Raw genomic sequence first — 19,865 nt, 5'->3', positions numbered from 1 at the left:
CCCGATTTATGTGCCTTAAATGAGCCTAAAAATAACAGAAAATGCGCTACTCCCAACACATGTATTTCATTCGTACAATATATATGCTAAATGTGAGCGAGCGAAACAGGAGACACATTGCAAATAAGCACGTATGAAAGCTTTTCGTATAGTTGCCAAATACACGAGCCAGACCGAGAAAGATATAGATTCTCGTTTATTCTCTTCTTTTTACTTTTAGAAACACATTCCAGCTTCTTTTTATAGAGATGTAGATTGTGTTGTGAATGAGATATCCGCCTTTTTGAATTGGTTACTATGGTGTCGTTTTCGTGTGTTAGAAAAGTGTAATGTTGGTGTTTCATTTTGTGTCAGCTGCGAAGGAGGCCGCCGTGGTTTCCGCTCCGAGCGAATAGATGTCTATCGCGAAAAGCCTAATGGGTCATTTGGACGTTGTCAGTAACTGGGGTGCCAGTTAAACCGATTGCGGACCGGAGAACGGCGAACGCATCCGTAACACGAAATTTGACGTTCGATTTGTACACATGGGTCTATTCGCCCGTTTAAAAAAAACTTTGAAGTAGCTCTGATGCTTTCTTTGGAACCGGTTAGCAATCATTTTAACCGATTCGAAAGAATTGACAGTTACTTGCAACGTCACGATTGGAGTCCGATGCAGAGAACGCACGATGAATAAAGATATATATATAACCGGTCCGATTGGTTCTAGAGAAGTTTTATTGGCTATCTTCTCAGGTTTCTCAGAATTTCAATTAAAAATACGTGAATAGTAGAATATATAGATGATCCAATGAACTTTACAAGTTTTTCTTTTAAGGATACATAAAGATAATCTACGTGGCAGTGTCACATGAGATTTTTTGATTTTCGTTTCGTCGAATGGTTGATAGTTTCCGTTTACATAATCACATCACTTACCACAGTGAATCCTGATTTTTCTTAACCATTCCCACTAACAACTATCCCTTCCATGATAAACGCTAGGGAACCACGCTATAGAGGCGACCCTTCTGGCCTTTGGGCGGCGAATATCATACTAACATTCCTTCCCTTCCCCTGGTGACTGTAAGGATGTGGCCGGCGTCGTAATTGACCATTTAAAGCTCGAATCACCGAGAATTGCACAACGAGAATGATTTGCTAGTCCCAAGCGTCATTCTGTGTGTTCTTTGTACAATTTGGTTGGTTCAGGTCAATCACGGAGAGTAACTATCTAATTTTACAGTCTACCCAAGCTCAAGCTCAAGCTCAAGCTCACATTCCAGCTTCTTTTTATAATGAGGTGTAATACTATCACACATTTATACAACAGCACCAGTAGCTATGAGGATAGCGTGGTCGTGTTAAATAGTCTTGCATTCCATCTGGCCGAGGTTCGATCCCCGTTAACATCGAATGGACTTTTTTTTGGTACAATCCCAAAAGATGAAAAATGAAAAAAGAAAGAGATTTCTGCTCCCATACATACAAACATTCTAAAGCTTTTGAAACAGTTCATTATTTGTTCATTTGACTCTTCAGAACACGAAAAAGCATTTTTTCTGCCGAAGATGAAAACTTTTCTGCCAACGCTAGTTTGGGTGTACACAAGAACGGACGAAGTACAGGGTGTTTCAGATTAAACGCTCACGCAACAAATTTCAATAACTTCTACAAAAGTGTACCGATTTTTATTTAACGCGTTTTAAACGGTGAAAAAAATTCTTCATGCACAACTCTAACAATACGACTTCGATACTGTTGAAAATCCTAGTTATTTCTTCTTTTATTTCCACCAAATGTTGTGGCTTATAAACATAGCAACGGTCCTTCACGTACCCCCAGAGAAAGTAATCGACGACGATAAATTTTGAAATTCTTACCATAAGAGGACAAGGTTTCATTAAGGCTTCGATTGCTCGAGTAATACGATTTCACTAAAAATACACGTTCTTGTAAATTGTACATTGTTATCACAAAAAAATGAGAAAAATCGTGAATTTGTTATTTTTTCCGTTTTTTCAAATTTCATTATCCACTTTATGAGAAAAGTTAAAATTTCAAAACAATTTTCTACATGATAAAGGTACTCTATTGTACTGTTGTTTCCGGCGAGTTTCAATCATGAATTTTTTTCAGCTAAATTTTTTTTATTGAAAAAGTCGCTTGGGGGCAAGTTGGCGAACTGCAACATTATGTTAATTTTTGGTTTTTAATTGCAGATGGTTAGAACTTATAAGCGAAAAAGAGACCACCAGTTTGGAGAATGTTATGAAAGCTCTAGAAGAAGGTTTGTCTGTTCTGGGTGCTTCAAAACAGTTCGGTGTGCCAGAACCAACTTTGAGACGCTATCGACGAAAATGTCCAGACATGGAGGTTAGATTTTCAATTCAGCATTTGCGTTTCCATGTTCTTTATGCAAGAAATATTAAATCTGTATCAATTTCAGGATACGTCGTCCAATAAAGGCTGCTTTAAAGCCACATTCAGGCCCAGCTTCGAAGAATTGCCTATTCGTTTGCGGTTAAAAATGGCATAGAGCACCCTTTCAAAGGAACATGCGCTGGACGGATACGGGTTGAAATGTTTATGAAGGCTCATAAGCTATTCTTGAGAAAGCCAGAAAATACCTCAGCGGCTCGATAAAGAAAATTGTGACTTATTTTTTCGAACTTTGGGAGATATACGAGCTCAGTATCGTTTTCCTGCATGTGACATTTACAGTGTTGATGAAAATGACATGTCCACTGTTCCAACCAAGGATAAATAAATAATTGTTATTACATTTTGTTGATTTGAGGGTGACCAAACCATATTCGTCAACCTGCTTCCAGGCATTCGCCATCTTGCCTCCACGTGCCTCCACGTCGACGCTTTTTGCGCAAAGCTTTTGGGTGGACAAGTTTTTTTTAGTTTTTTTTGCCCATCCAATATGTCAAGATTGCGCTTCAATTGACAAATTACCAGGGAAGTTCTTCCGTATCACAAAAACTCCAGAGCTACAATAACTACGCTAAGCTCTTTATTTGGGAGAATTAATAATTTCCTATATATATAGATATGTAAATAGTAACGATAAGTTTGTATTAAGTTATGTATAAGTTCACGTTTCGAGTTCAATCTCACTTACGTTTAGTTTTCCTAGTTCGGATTCAGCGGGTGATACAGTTTCCTTAGTATAATGGCAAGAGCTATAACAATATTCAGTTATCGGCTATGTTCGAAGAAAATATATTGTTTGTATAGAGGCGAATGAACTGAAAAGTTTAAACCCTCTTAAAGCCAAAAAGAAGAAGATATATTGTTTTTCCTGGCTTACCAATTCAATTTAGCATTAGAAATAGGTTAAGTTCAATTAGGTTAAATTAGGTGTCTAAACTTTGAATATAATTATAGGATCTAGGAAGTAGTTTTGAATTAGTTTTAAGTTATTATATATTCAATATAAATTTACCTCGCTTTTTAAGAATCCTATTAATTAAGTAGCAAGTAAGAATATATAATAAATTAAGCAGCAAATATTTCTAGGAATTCTCAATCGAATTATGTTTTCTTGAATCACTTTTCTCCTTTTTCCTTTGTTTTGTTTTGTTTACTCACAACTAGTGACAGCTGGCAGCTCTGTCATTACGGACCAGTGGCTGCGTCGATGACATTCTATGAGGGCGCGTGCTGTCCAATAGGACAGTCAACACAATAGATAATATGATAGAAAACACTTCAGGCTATATGAATCAGCATCAACATTAAAAAAAAATTCCAAGATCCAGGGCTCGCCAAAGCTTAAGGTCGCCAACTTGCCTCCCTCTCCCCTAATGGATCACTTAAATTGTAAATAAAACAGAAATGTTAATAAGAAATTACAATAAACATTTAATGTAAAGGTGTAGGAAATTTCATTTCAGTCGCGATTGATGCATGTTGGATGGGTTTGGGTAGGGTTTAGTTTTCATGAAGTCCCGTTCGCAGGCTATCGACCACTCCAACTATCTCAGGATCAAATGAAGGTTTTTTTAAGGAACTTTTGAGAACTGAAGAGCAAACGTTGAAATCAAAATAGAGGAATCTACAAAAGGAGTGGTGTTCATTTTGAGGTAAACACAAACTCAAAAAAAAAGTCAAATTTAAGTTGACAAAATTTTGATCGTTCTACCCTAACCTTGTTTTCTAATCGCGTTTCTACATAATGTACAAAACGGTAAACATTGTTTCGAATACCTTTCAAAATTTTCAATTACTGATCTATAATGAACACTTAAAATCTCAACTGCTACCAGTTATCATATGTGGCATAGAGATCCGTTATATGACACAGAGAATGTTTATCGAAGTTATGCTAGATTTCACTTCAAGAGAAAAATACGTCTATCGGGCTCGGTTGAATCAGTTACCAAGTGCGAGTCCATTCAAGAATGACTCCAATATTCCAAACATTCAAAACTGGTTTACCGGTGAATCTTGTTTTCTGTGCCTTTGATGAATTTTACATTTCAACAAATTCGTTTTTTTTTTGTTGCTAACATCATCTTCGCATCGCATGTTCATCTCGTCCCGAATGTCGTTTGTAAATATCGAATCCACTTGATTGGTGCTTTGTGGTTCTCTCCGAGCCGGCTTTTCTCAGCCTATTGCAGGTCTTTCGATATAAGTCAACTTGTTTTCATTCTTGCTCGCTGTTGTTGCTTTGAATATTGCACATCTGGACACGGATCCAGCAGCAGCAGCAGCAACAACAACAAGGTAGACTTGATTTGGCTTACAAATCAACTTGATTATCAATATGGACGAGCCCCCAGCATGAGCATGCTGGCGCTAGACGGTTAAATAGACAGGGTTTGCTGTATTATTTAAAGCAGTAGAATGTTTGTGTAGATATTTGTTTACTTTGAATATGACTTGTGATTTCCGTTTCAATGAAATAAGCAAAAATATTTATCCTGTTTCCATGAGGCGTAGTTAATGTTTGTTATATTTATTATATTCATTAGTTTTGTTGCGTATTCTATTTTTACTTGTAAAAATATTTCTGAACTAGAGTTGCTGGGAGTTGATAGCCAAAAAATTCAATGCTCTATGAATAATCTCGAAGCTAGAAAAGCGCAATATTTCGGAACCTTGTGCGCTATCCATGATTTGGTTGAAACGGGAATCTAACTTCTTCGTTACCAACAAGAAATCCCTGCTCAGATTAAGGCATTTCAAACAAATTGGAACGATCGAGTGTTCAACGTCAGTAACGGATCTTCCAGCTGTGGTTAAATGTTTTAGCAAGTTCCAAAGTTGTCCGACAGAGTAAAGTTGGACGTAAAGGTACAACAATTAATAGAGTTTCTTTTCGAGGCAAGGTTTCGGTCTAATTTAAATTAACCTAAATTTTAGACACATTTGAATCTGTCTAATTTCTATATGATTTAAGTTTTATTTGAAAATATTATTCTTGAATAATATTTCATTATTTTACAACAGAATCCATGATTTGTACATGAATTGCATCGCAATATTCGGGCATATTATTACGCAACACCTCAGCTCGCAACAACACACATATAAAAACGAAAAACGGGAGAAAACGAACAAGACCGATCTATCCCGCCATCCAGAATCCTCGATCATTCAGAACAGGTTGCGGGCAGGTTACATGCAAATCAAATTCCACCACCAAAGCGTCCTCTCAGTCTGTGCAGCCTGTGGTAATATGGTAATATTCTTGAAAACGAGAGACGGACCTCGGGTTAGAAACACAACCTGTTTGCCGTACCATGCGACCACTGCGAGATGCAAATCCTATAAAAGCTGATCCCGTCCAGGCGCTGACAAACAAGTTTGATATTAACCGCATTGCGAGCAGGAGCGCTTTTCCATTTTCTAAACGTGTGATATTTTAACGGTGCATTTTTCATATCACTTTTGATATCAGTGCTGGATAATTAGTGGAAATATATTTAGTTAGTTGGCTGTACTCCAGAGAGTGGAAGAAAGTGTCACACGCTGAAGTGTCGTTAGCTAGCGTATCTTAAGGAATATTTCACCTTAATCGGCTGCTGAACAATGGTGAGTGTTGAATGATAATGGAAATTTTCCATGAAGAGCTGTGCATGAAAATATGTTATAAGCCGTTGTGTGCAATTTGTGTTGAAGATGAATTGATGAGTTAAAAAAGGTTGGATAGCGGAGATAAAAACATACTTTTTCATATTATTATTTAACAGATCTCAGATGTATGTTGTTTTCGGTGCATGAACAGTATTTTTTCTCAATATAAAAGCTTATGAAAAATCCCCAAATATTCCACAAATTCCACTATGGCGTTTGCTTCTCGACAAACATGTTATATTTCAAAATTTGATTACTGCAATAGTGATATCGACGGAAGTTTGTGTTCCAAATTCCACTTGCTATCTCGTGTTGTGAAACAAAACGTGATGGAATACTTGAACTTCTTCTTTGATTTTGAGAATTGTTTTTTCATTATTTCAACGAGAAATTTCCGTAATGAAAAGCAATGCAGACAAATTCCATCTATTATAGTGCTTGTGAATGTATATCCGTCTTTTTGTCAAGATGAGTCAAATTGGTATGATTGATTCATTCAAACTATGATTTATTTGAAAATTTCGGTCTTTTGAAACAATCTATGTAATCCGGACAGCATCGTCTGCGCATAGTCGTCGTATGAAGGAGCCAGATGACGAAAATGACGGAAAGGTAGTCAATAATTTCCATTTGTATATGTTTCAAGACATTTACAGTATTTGTTTTAATGTTCAGAAATAATTGGTTATAACTATTTTCTACACCTAAACGTAAGACTAATTATTATATGCAAAAAGTCACAGGAGGGTTGTGTCCGAGACACGACCGCATAGTTGACGTAGAATTCCGTTAGGCTATCTGTTGATTTTGGATATGTTTGAAGAATTACAGACTCTTTGATAATGATTTGGTGGCCCTGTAAAGGCCCGTTTTGTTTGGTTTTCGGTATTGTTTGTTCACTCCACCAATGTTTGCCGAGTGATGATGATATAGGGATGGTAAACAGTCGTTGGATGGCACGTATCAGATAAAAGATGCCGAAGTGAAACGAGATATGATGAAAACCACAATCTGTGATCCTAGACGAGATTGGAAAAAATCCACCAATGTAACACAAGATAATTGCCAATACCGAATACATTTATCAATTTTTCTCATCAGTAAAGACATGTTTCTTTAATAAAGGGAAAACATATTTGAAATGGAAAGGTAATTTTCTTTTATAAGTTTTGCTTTTTGAGTGTTTATTCAACCCAATGCGAATTTTAATTGGACTAACAACACTTAACACTATATATAGAGCACATGGGAAATCACTTTATCTAATATTTCTTCACTTTTCCAATTTTTCTCGCTGTATAAACATTTTTTGGGTGAAAATGAACACAACCAAACTGACAGCTTAAACCAAACGACCCGTTCTCGAGCGGGAACACAGCTTGGTTTTTATTTATGAAAATTGAAATAAATCGTTTTTATATATATAGACATTTTTAACACAACTGCCATCATATACTTTTACAATTATACTTGTGCTAAATCTTTCACAATACACGATCCGTCATTGATATGAAAGCAACCAATATTAAAGTTCCAAATCTAAATTTTATTTGCTAGAATTAATCGTATCACTTACCTTACTTGCAATATAAAAATGCCCCCGCCTTGCATATATTTGCAATATCGATTTTCCCCAGGCAGCTTGGTTTTGTTGTCTCTGTTAGGGAACACATTTCGGTGGGAGCAAAAGCTCCCTCTTCTTTCATGTATTTGTAATGCTGATTTCCCCCAGGCTGCTTGGTTTTGATGTCTTTGTTAGGGAACCGCCGTATGTGCCGTCAATTTCGACCAATCAGAAGAGGGTATTTACGTTAGGATAGGGGTTGGATTTGTCAATTGTTCGATAGTTATTTTTATGACATATATTACTTTCTTCCAAATAAAAAAATGTTATGGAGTGCCGAAATCGATGGACGCGAAAATTTCATCAATCCATCATGAAATGACTGAGCAATAAGTGTTTGAAATTGGACAATTTTCACGATCTGCTCGATTTTCGATTTTCAATTTGTATCCTACGTCAAAAGATGAGTTGGTAATGTCGGGGACATTACCGGAGAGTCGTGGAACTACACCAAGGGCTGTCAAATGATAATGTGGCTTGTACGTGAAGTAATCTACCCTTTGCCCATTTTTTATAAGACCACCATGAATATATTTCATTGTAATACATTTGTTGAATGCTTAGAATAAAATATGTTCAACGTCAATTTCGTTCAAAAGAGTCGTTCGTTTATTTATTGGGCTTTAGGTGAAAATGGAAGGAAGCCAGAAATGGCTGCCACAATGGCACTCATTTCTTTCACTTCCCTCCTCCACCCCTCGGCCGATATGCAAAAAAAAATCAATAATTTTGCGAAACAGTGTGTAGAAAATGATCGTTTTCGCACTCTTCCCATCAAGTAATATTAACCAAACTCTAATCGATTACTCACAAGATATAAAATTTTCATCTGCCGTCGCAATGAATAATGATAAACGTCGGAAAAGTCGAGCTGGTGCTCTGAAAGTTAATTTTTTTAATTTTCCGCAATGGTTTTGTTTGTATTGGTGAAAGCATCGTTATTTTTTCGACACTGATGCCAGACAACATCATCGAAACAGCTATAAAAACTACTCAATTAAATGTTATTCCTGAGTCATAGCGTTCCATGTAATGACAATCAATAAAATAAAATTTGTGTTGATATCAATACAATTATTATTTTTACGTTCAATTTTACGTTCAATTACGCAACTTTAACATTGGTTAAGAAAATTGTATTGCAGAGCTCGGAACACTGCCACGGCTGCCTCTGCTGTCAAAAATAGTAAGCGGAAAAGTATCACATTCAATCAAAATGCCTCGGCCAACGAAGAGAAGGGTCAAAGCACTCCAACGTGTATATATGAAAAAAATCGATCAACGAAGGAAAATATAAGGGAATATTCAACTATAAACAACTGTTAGATGGTCTGCTTTGGTCTTCTCAAACACCTTGATTTTTGAATTTGCTGATTACAATAAGTTTAAATTTGTGACTTCCCGTGGCGTTGCTACAAGGTAAGATCGTAATGTTTTCCTTGTTATTTTTATGCCCTGGAACATTCTTTTTTTTAAGTCTCAATGGCTAAAGTATAAGTGGAAATACGCTTCCAAGCTCCAGAAAGGTGTGAAAAGTCATCGCATTCTAGTGGAAGTTTATGGTGACCATACTCCAACTGAGCGAACGTGTCAGACGTGGTTTGCACGGTTTAAAAGTGGTAATTTTGACTTGAAAGACGAAGAACGTCCCGGACCGCCAAAAAAGTTTGAAGATAAAGCTTTACTCGATCAAGATCCGTCACAAACGCAACAAGAACTTGCAGATACACTTGGAGTAGCTCAGTAAACATTATCCGATCGTTTGAAAGCAATGGGAATGATCCAAAAGATAGGACATTGGTGCTCTATGAATTGAAGCCACGAGACGTTGAACGCCGTTTTTCGCGTGCGAACAACTGTTCCAACGGCATAAAAGAACGGGTTTTTTTGCATCGAATCGTTACTGGCGATGAAAAGTCGGTCCATCACGACAATCCTAAACGTCGGGCCACGTATGGATACCCCGGCCATGCATCAACATCGACGGCCGCACGGAATATTCACGGTCAGAAGATTATGCTGTCTATTTGGTGGGACCAGCTGGGCGTGGTGTACTATGAGCTGCTAAATCCGAGTGAAACCATTACGGACATACTTGGAAACGCTGAAATGGGAGGTCCTATCCCACCCACCGTATTCTCAAGACATTGCCGTATACTACCTTTTTCGATCGATGCAACATGGCCTGGTTTACCAGCACTTCTCCAGTTTTGATGATGTCAAAAATTGGATCGATTCGTGGTTGGCCGACAAACCGGCCGATTCTTTCCGCAAAGAGATCCGTGAATTGGCAGAAAGATGGGAAAAAGTAGTGACTAGCGATGAGCAATACTTTGAATATTAAATTTGTAACCATTTTTGCAGAATAAAGCATTAATTTTTGAAAAAAGAAGAAGAAACTTACCGGTACTCCTATTATATATGATTATATTTGCAATTGTTCATCGGAACACATCGTGCATACATTTTACTCCAGTATTGAATTGTTATTTTTTTAAATGTGTTCTAAGACTCGTGTCAGTGAAGCGCTACGCAGTCTGATAAGTGAACCAAAACAAACCGGAAGCCTTGCTCTTCTCTCACAAACACTATTACCCCACGAAAACACGTGATTACAGCCTATACTACTACAATGGCTTCGTTTCACCTTCACCTTAAATAAGATAATTTCAGCTGTCCAGTTTTTATAAGACCATTTCAAAATTCATAAGTATTATCAATGAAAAATTCAAAAGAATCGGCAGATTTACATGTCAATAATTGGTAGTCTTTCCATTTCGGTTAATAACCTGGAAATTTCGAGTTGGCATACCGTTCTGAATCATATTTCGGACGCTTAAGGCATATGATGCAGAAAAGAGATCTAAACTTTATGCACAGGTATTATTTGGTTTATATTTTTAATAAATTAGTTCAATATGCTTTTAAGCTTTCTACTTTGGTACTTTCAATCAAATGAAAACATACAAAAATCATCGAATAAAATGCTTTTCAAATGAAGCGAATAAGAATCAAACTTCGGACACTAAATCAAATTTCGGACAGATTGAATTCAAGTTTCGGACACTTTATTTTGTAATTTTTTGGACGAAAAAAAACTTACCAAGCAATCACAGTAAACTGTTAACGATGATGGTAACTGATGAAACACGGGAAAAATTCAAATATTTATGAACGGGTAAATTTTAAGTGCTCACGCTAAGAAAACGTCAAACACAAACGATAATGGGTTGTGTTATATGATTTCTGCCGATTGTGTAACAATTCAAATGTAGTTCTCATGTGAAATGATAGTGGAACCAAGGAATTACTCTGAAGAAGCAATTGGATATTAATTGGATAGTTATATCATCAGTGCATTAAGCATTTCAAGATATTTAAACAAAGTGTCCGAATTATGACGTTGTCCGAAATATGATTCAGAACGGTACCATTTACCAAATTCTGCAGAACGGATTTCTCGACATTTTTCCATGTCTCCTATATTGCGGCCTTAAGTTCATCAACCGTGGTGTACTGTGTTCTTCGCTCAGCTTAGAGTCTGGGTACTAGGATCACCCAAAGACTTTCAGCAGGGTATGAGTCTGGATAGCGAGCCGGCCAGTCCCAGAACGTTTGCATTTAAAAAAATGGACGTTTTTCGGATGTTGATAAAAAAACTACGACAGATAATTGAGTTTGATAAATTTCCCATGGAAGGTAATTATATTAGCTTATTTGCAAAAAAATACGCTCTTGCGAGCGACCTTCCGGCAGTTAACCGGAACATTCGCCATGGCTGACGAGAACATGCGTGTAGACATGTTTTTAAGTTATTTCTTTGTTTTATTTATCAATTCCTTCTCAGTTTTCGCTACGAAATTGTTGGAGAAGCTCTTACGTTTAAGGTTTGGCCAGAAATTCTCGATAGGACGCAGCTGAGGGACGGTGGCTAGGTTCGCCGACTTGGGTAACACATCGATATTCAGCCGCTCTATTTTCTCTAACGATCGCTTCGAGTAGTGGGCCAACGCCAGATCCAGCCAGAACACCTCGTCTAGCAGTGATCCCTCAGAAATTCTAAGGGGCAGCTTTGTCGCTCAGGGTCCTTCCGGCCAAGCGAACGCAGCGATGTAGTCACTCTTCCCTTGATATTACTCTTTGTCGCTCAGGGTCGTCAGCCGTCCGGAACCGGGCTTTGTTTCGATGCTCTGATTGTTGTCCAATAGTGCCAAGATGTTGTAGATGCCGGAAAGGGCGTATCCGGCGTCCACAAAGAGCCGCACGATGTCCGTTTTCGACGCGGCGGGGTCCGGTTTTTGAACGAGCACACTTCTGAACGAAGTAGCTTTTCTTTTTTTTAGCCATCACGGTTATAGTTCGACAGATAGAGCTGTCATTTTTTTTGACGTAGGACTACGTCTTTCATTTCTAAACTGGGGTGTAAGTTCAAAGTTTCGAAAACGATAGCGTTACGCCCGAGAACGAGATTTTGAGCGTTAATAGCTCCTAAACAACTGAACGAAATGGTATGATAAACACTTCATTCGAAAGATAAAATGTCTACGCGTTATATGCTTGTTACTTTTTGATCCAAAAACTTGTTTCAATAGCCCTAAAATTGCTTTCAAAACAGGCTATTGAAATCACACCAATCGGCTTATAAGCGAGTGCCGTTCAGAAATCCACTCAGTTACGATTGCGTATCAATTCAGGTACGATCGCTGGAATGGATGGATGTTTCCCTAACACAGACTTCAAAACCATGGAGCCTGTGGAAATCAGCATAGCAAATTAGATGTAAGCTGCGGGTGCTTTTGTTCTCGCTTGCGTTTCTGGAAATCGGAATGTTTCTCTAACACAGACTTCCAAACCATGGAGCCTGTGGAAATCGGCATATAAATTTAGATGCAAGCAGTGGGAACTTTCGTACTCGTTTGCGTTTTTGCAAATTGGATTTTTTTCCTAACACAGACTTCAAAACTTGGAAGATATTTCTTCATGTCACCAGCTCACTGAACTTCTACGCATACCGTTTGATGATTAGGCAAAATGTTGATAACTAAGGACCGTATCGTTAATTATGGGTACGCTCAAAACACAGCTTTATTTCAAATATTGCATTTATTTTTCAGTTCTGATATCAAAATATTGTATCTTATGAATGAAAGAAAGGAGTAACAGTAAAAAATAATCAAGATTCTGATTTTCGCGCCAATGATCGCACCTGCTTCTTGATGTCCCTCATTAGGTTCTGGACAACCGTCTCATCGACTTGTTTGCTCACATTTATCCAATCCTTTTTGAACTGCTCAAGGTCATCGGCTGCCTTGTCCTTCTTCCGCAGTCGTCCCTTCATCAAAGCCCAAAATTTTTCAATAGGTCTTATTTGCGGACAATTTGGAGGATTCATCTCCTTTTCCACAAAATCGACATTATTCTCGCGATACCAATCCAAGGTCAAACGTGCATAGTGGCATAATGCCAAATCAGGCCAAAATAGTGTCGGACCAGTGTGCTTTCGGATGAGCGGTAACACACGCTTTTGGAGACATTCTTTCTGGTAAATTTCACCATTCATATTCCCGAGAGTGAAGAAAGGAGATGATTTCATGCCACATTGACAAACAGCTTGCCAAACCAGCACTTTCTTACCGAATTTTTCGCAAAAAATTGACTTCTCCGCGTTCGGGACATCTGTTCCTTGCTTTACAGTGTAAAACTGTGCCCCAGGAAGAGTTTTGTAGTCCAGTTTGACGTAGGTTTCATCATCCATGACGATGCACAGTTCGCGTTTGCTTAAAATCCCATCGTAAAGCTTACGGGCACGGGTTTTCACGGAACTTGCCTGAATTTGGCTGCGTTTGGGACATTTTTGCTTTCTATATGCCTTCAGTGAGTTACGTTCTTTGGCACGTTGAACCATACCGATTGATGTTCCACACTTTTTTGCGCAATCCCGTATCGATAATTCCTTTTTTCTTTCAAATTGCCTGCAAATCTTTTTATCCAAGTTTGGCTTGGATGGCCCAGGTTTTCTGCCGCGACCGGGTAGATCCTTCAATGTATTATACATACCAAATCGCTTGATAGCGTTTTGGACGCTTACTCCTTCCGCCTTCGCCAATTTTCTCATTGATATTCCTGTTTCGGAGCAGTATCTGGTCACAATGGATTTTCGTTTTTCTTCTGTTAGCCCTCTCATGATTGCACTTTTAGGAAAAAACGATCTTTTAACAATGCTAACTGAACGCTAACTGTGTCAACAACAGGAGAAAAATAAACAGCTGTCAAAACAAGCTATAGTCTTTTTCAGACGGAGACTCTAAGGCGTACCCATAAATAACGATACGGTCCTTATTTGCTGTGATAACTACTACCATAATGCATGAGTTGACTTAAATTGAGATTTGTTGGCAATTGAATTCGTAAATAGTTTCAATCATTCGCTATTTTAATCAATACACACAAGATAGCACTGCGCAGCGGCGATATCGTACCCAATGAGGATTATCCGAGGTGGGATTATTGCTAATTGAAGAAATACAATTGATTACCAAGCCAACGACAGTCCTACGTCAACCTTGCGGTTATATCATAGGTATAACTCATCCATAGTTTTTTCTGCTGACTCATAAATTACTGCGATTGATGCTGCATGGGTAGTTTCATCAGTGCATGTGAAGGTAAACCCATGAAAACTCGACAATTTTTATCTATTTTTTTAATGCAAACGTTAAGTCAAGTTTTTGGTCCTTAATCCATTGCTTAGATTCATTGATGTTATGAAGGGCAGCATTTTTTTTTATTTTTATTTTTTTTTTTATCTTCGCTTGTTTTACGTCGGCATATTTCCGCCACTTTAGTGCCAATCACCGACATCAGGGAGGCGACTCCACCTGTTCCTACCTATCAGACTCAACAACTCATGAGCCGGGCCAACTTCTTTTACTTCCCTTCCGAAGGAAGACGTAACCAGAGATTTTTCGCCTCAGAAAATCCCAACGACGCCAGCTGGGATTTAACCCAGGCCGATCGGATTGTGAAGCTGTTACGCTAACCACACAACCACTGGCGCCGTCAAGGGCAGCATTGTTATGCTGGAATGTGAATTTTTCGCGGCGATATCTGCGCAAAAACGGTAGACAAGAAGATTCCAGAACATGCATGTAATCATTCGAGCTCCCGTACAAATGAACTACAAATTTCTGCATAACTCAAGAACTAATTAAGCAAATGGAACCAAATTTGGCATATGAAGGTTTAAGGGGGCAATAAATGTTTCCATGGTGGCTCGAGACTTCTCCCTTCTCCTTTCTTCTCTCTCTAAGGAGGGGCAGCCATACAAATGAAATACAAATTTCTGCACAACTCGAGAGCTAATCAAGCAAAGGGGTAAGGGTAAAACTCGAGGAAGGAATCATCCGATTTCAGATGTCATCATTTTATTATATTTTCTGCATCAAACATATGAATGTTTGAATGTTTCCCCCCTTATTTGTAAAGGGTCTAAATTAAACAATGAACAGTTTTGCGATTGAACCCATGGATGTTCGCTTAGTAAGAAAACGTGAATATTTGAAAGTATTTGTAACAAAAACCACTTTGGGCGAGACGAAGTTTGCAGGGTCAGCTAGTGTCCTATAAATGATATGATATTGTATATCTATCGCAGCGTTGCCGTGGTTATGATTAGGAACATGGACTTATGGGGTTTTTTCGAGCAAATGAATATTTGCAGCCCCGAACTAACTTTTTCTTTTGATAGTCGATGTAGGTACCCTCAAGGACTCAAAAACTGCTAAAAAGTCAATTTTGATAAAAGGGGCGTTCATGGGGTTTCTCAAACAAAAGATTTAATTGCTCTCTCGGTAGCCATTGCGATGTAATTTTGTGCGCGTCGTATTCAAGGGATGTTTCGTGAAATTTTCGTTTATTCGACCTGATGTCTTCGACAAATCATCAGTTTGGACGACTGTCAACATATTCTAGGAGAGATAAACAGTTGTTTTGTTAGATGACATTGATCAATTCGCATCCGAAATTATATTGTTGATTGGGGCAAAATGGGCTACACCTGGATTACGACTCGCAATGTTTTGTTTACTGACTTGATAGACTCTTGTCAAATGCTGCACTAGAAATGGTCCCGTTTGTGGCTTTGACCCTGGAGAAAGATGCCACCCCAACCAAAACCCAGCCTTATTACGCGAAGTACTATGTGTTTCTTACTACGTTTTTGAACGCACTAGAAAATTCCAATTACGACACTAGGTGATTAAGCCCAGCTTATTTAATACATGTACCTGCTATTTAAATAATAATTCAAACAAATTTAGACATAAAACAAAGCATAAAAGTATCCCATTTAGCATGATTTTTTTTATCCCATTTGTTTATTTTAGGCTCATTAGCATTTTTGCTGTAATAGAGCCGAATTTTAGTCGTGTACATGTCACATGGTTATCATATCTATAATTAGCACATTACACAGTAGCCATTTTTTCGGCGTAAGAGTATTTCCTTCTATACCATTGCATACATTTACATAGTAGATATTTTTAGGCGTAAGAGTATTCCTTCTGATCTTTCATTATCCCGTTAAACCACCGGACAGCGGAGACAGTTGATATGATCATTGCTGAGTTATTAACAGAACAGCAGCCTGATGTGTCTTGCAGAGCAGAGCAGTTGTATGGATGAATCGATCTTTTTTCTACCGTTGATCGAACTCCATCGCTGATGATTGTTGCGTGGACGTAGTTATTCTGTAACAACATAAGGATGATCAATGAGGGCCCTGAGTTTTGAACTCACGATCGGTCGCTTTCTAAGCAAACGTGCAATCAATGTGGCTACGGAGAATCTCCTTAGCATGGTATATGTACGTGTTCTTTTTACCACCACCAGGGTATCATTTGACCGCACACCAAACATATGTTCGATTTAAGGAGTTTTTTATAGTAAAAGTCATTCAATATCTTGAACAACACTTAGTTAAGTGAGAATATTCTTCGAAAAACGGGATTGTAGCGGTATGTGGACGCAGTAAAAAGACCTCCTCCCCTAACGCTATCGTCAATCATTTTCATCGACTCTCAAAACTTTTGAATATTGATATTGATCAGCTTCAGCTGAAAAATAGTTATGTTCTAGACTTACAAAAACTTGATGTAAAGGTGATTTGACTGAAAGTGTATAACGTATTGGATCGATTGTAGAGAGTGTCTCGCCTTCTTCTCAATAGATTATAGGTGGTTAAAAATTATCGAGGTTATTATTATTATTATTATAAGTTATCGAAAACCGCTTATCTTGAATCACAAGTTTCCACAAAATGTGATCAAAATTCTCGCCTCCACAGACAACCTACACCGATAAGGGTCCCAAGCCGGACGGCGGGAAGTTTCTCTGCTTCGACCACATCACTTTCTACGTAGGCAATGCAAAGCAAGCGGCCAGCTACTACACTACCCGGATGGGTTTCGTCGAGCTTGCCTACCAAGGGCTGGAAACCAACAGTCGGCAGCTAGCCAAATACGCGGTGCGACAAAACAAAATCGTTTTCGTGTTCGTATCTTCCTATGAACCGGGCAACGAAGAGTTGGGAGCCCATCTGGTTTGCCACGGGGACGGTGTAAAGGATGTCGCCTTCGAAGTTCAGGATCTGGACGTCATTGTAAAGCGCGCGCTGCAGCGTGGCGCCGTAATGGTTCGTGATACCTGGGAGGAGACAGATGAGTTCGGAACGGTTCGATTCGCTACTGTAAAAACTTACGGCGATACGCAGCATACGTTTGTCGATCGGAAGAACTACAAAGGACTGTTCTTGCCCGGCTGGAAACCTCCGATGTACGATGATGTGCTGGCGAAGGCATTGCCTCCGGTTGATTTGGATTTCATCGATCACGTGGTGGGAAACCAACCTGATCTTCAGATGGAATCAGTTGCCAGTTGGTACGAGAAGGTGCTTATGTTCCATAGATTCTGGTCCGTCGATGATAGCCAAATTCATACCGAATACTCCGCGCTACGTTCGATCGTAATGACGAACTATGAGGAGACCGTAAAGATGCCTATCAATGAGCCCGCGAACGGCAAGAAGAAATCCCAAATTGAAGAGTATGTGAATTACTACGGCGGAGCGGGAGTTCAACATATCGCGTTGAATACGAGCGACATTATAAAATCGATTCAAAATCTGCGCGCGAGAGGAATGCACTTTTTGTCCGTTCCGGATACGTACTATGATCAGCTGCGGGAGCGACTGAAGAGCAGTGGTGTTAAAATTAAGGAAGACATGGATGTGCTGCAGAAGCTGAACATTCTGATCGATTACGACGAAAATGGTTATCTCCTGCAAATATTCACCAAGAACATGCAAGATCGTCCGACACTTTTCCTGGAGGTTATACAGCGACATAATCATAATGTGAGTAATTGGAAAATATTCAGATGCATTACTATCGTTTGTTTTTTATCATTGTAGGGTTTTGGGGCAGGCAATTTCAAAGCATTGTTTGAGGCAATCGAAGCGGATCAGGAGAAGCGAGGAAATCTGTAATTGATTGCTTCCAATTGCCTCTGGTGGTATAAAATGAGATAAGTTAAGGAACGATTGTTTTGGATTTGATTTATTTAGTCATTGATGTTATGATGTATATACAACATGTGTCCTAATTGTATTTATCTTCGATTCTGTTTTTCTCTATCATAAAGATATCACGGAACACTATCTAGTATTCACTCGTCCATACTGTTACGGTGGAAAACGGAACAATTAGGTGTCACCACAGTAAAGCTTAGTTTTTTCGTATTTTTTGTGTGACTGGTGTATATATTCAGCCATTCCATTCCGAACCGATATAGTGGTTCTTAGATTTTCGTAAAAGTTGGTAGTTTCGTTCTCTGTCGTAAAATATTAGACCCGTATTTTTTTGTTTTTTCATCATTGTGCTCATTCCCATTTTAGGGTGGTCCGAAAAATTTAAAATTTTTAAAAATCATAACTCAAAAATGAAAAAAAAACACATCCCAGATTTTTGAATGTGCTATGTAGAAACCCCTCGGCTTTCAAAGAAAAATATATAAATATACAGCTCCCTTGGTCCCGAGACCATGAAAACTATAAAAAACAAATACAATCAATAAATAAGAAAACAAAATTCATTTTTTTGCAAGTGTGGTATTTTATATGGTATCGAAAAAAACAATGAATTGGTTTCAATTTGATATCCGATCATCTGAATCGACTTAGTAGTTCAAAAGCTATGAATTAAAAAAAAAGGAAGTGGGTTACATCTGTGGTACAACCGCAAGGTTGACGTAGGGCTATCGTTGACTTAGTGATCATTTGTTCGAAGTTGAATCTGAATCCATTCTGTATGAATGAAGGAATATTTGGGGGACTTAGAAAACGAGAGCCTTACGTTGGAGGCACAAGGTTTTATGTATCCAGTATTGTATACGAAAATATTCTATTGATGGGGAAGAATAATCTTTAGAAGATTTCCTGATAATTGCACACAAAGCTAAATGCATTGAGAAAACATTAAAATAAACTCTTTCGCTTGAATGTAATTTTCAATTCCAAGGGGAATTGGCAGATTATTTTTCAGCAACGATGGCATTTTTCCACCAGTGGTTCAACTCGATAACCACCAAACTAAAAGAGTTGCGCGCGTGTATGTGTGTGTGGCGGAACCAATTTTCGATGCTGGTACTCTCTTGGTCGCCTTCTCTTCCCCGCCTGATGGATTCCTTTTTGACCTTAGGGGGAATTTTAACTATCCCGAAGTAAAAAACGGCCTTTCTGCACTCCCTCACAGCGCTTTCATGATGGATGAACGAAGTTAGCTTCACCACAACAGCGACAACATGCTCCAATCGCTATTCAATTATAATTGAGTGGATTTCCGAGCGGCGCTCGCTTATATACCGATTGGTGATTTCTATAGCCTATTTTGAAAGCAATTTTAGGGCTATTGAAACAAGTTTTCGGATCAAAAGGTAACAAGTATATAACGCGTAGACATTTTATCTATCGAATGAAGTGTTTATCATACCATTTCGTTCAGTTGTTTAGGAGCTATAAACGCTCAAAATCTCGTTCTCCGGCGTAACGCTTTCGTCCTACGTCAAAAAAATCATTTTTTGTAAAAATGATAATGATTTTTCGGAACTATATTTC

The 19,865-nt window shown here is 38.4% G+C and overlaps 1 protein-coding gene and 1 pseudogene across 1 annotated transcript; both read left to right on the top strand.

Annotated features, from left to right (window-relative positions):
• The first annotated feature begins 5,808 nt into the window (after positions 1–5,808).
• On the top strand, positions 5,809–18,369 carry LOC129769524 (4-hydroxyphenylpyruvate dioxygenase). Its single transcript, XM_055771851.1, has 3 exons — positions 5,809–6,030; positions 17,040–18,107; positions 18,165–18,369. The coding sequence occupies exons 1-3, from the start codon at positions 6,028–6,030 to the stop codon at positions 18,237–18,239; spliced, it is 1,146 nt and encodes a 381-aa protein (XP_055627826.1). The 5' UTR covers positions 5,809–6,027; the 3' UTR covers positions 18,240–18,369.
• On the top strand, positions 14,150–14,233 carry LOC129772325 (U4 spliceosomal RNA; annotated as a pseudogene).
• Positions 18,370–19,865: the final 1,496 nt, after the last annotated feature.

The sequence above is a fragment of the Toxorhynchites rutilus genome, chromosome 2 (assembly GCF_029784135.1).
Source record: "Toxorhynchites rutilus septentrionalis strain SRP chromosome 2, ASM2978413v1, whole genome shotgun sequence".
NCBI classification, from domain to species: domain Eukaryota; kingdom Metazoa; phylum Arthropoda; class Insecta; order Diptera; family Culicidae; genus Toxorhynchites; species Toxorhynchites rutilus.
The sequence above is the reverse complement of the archived record's forward strand: the minus strand, read 5'-3'. Positions and strand labels throughout refer to the sequence as shown.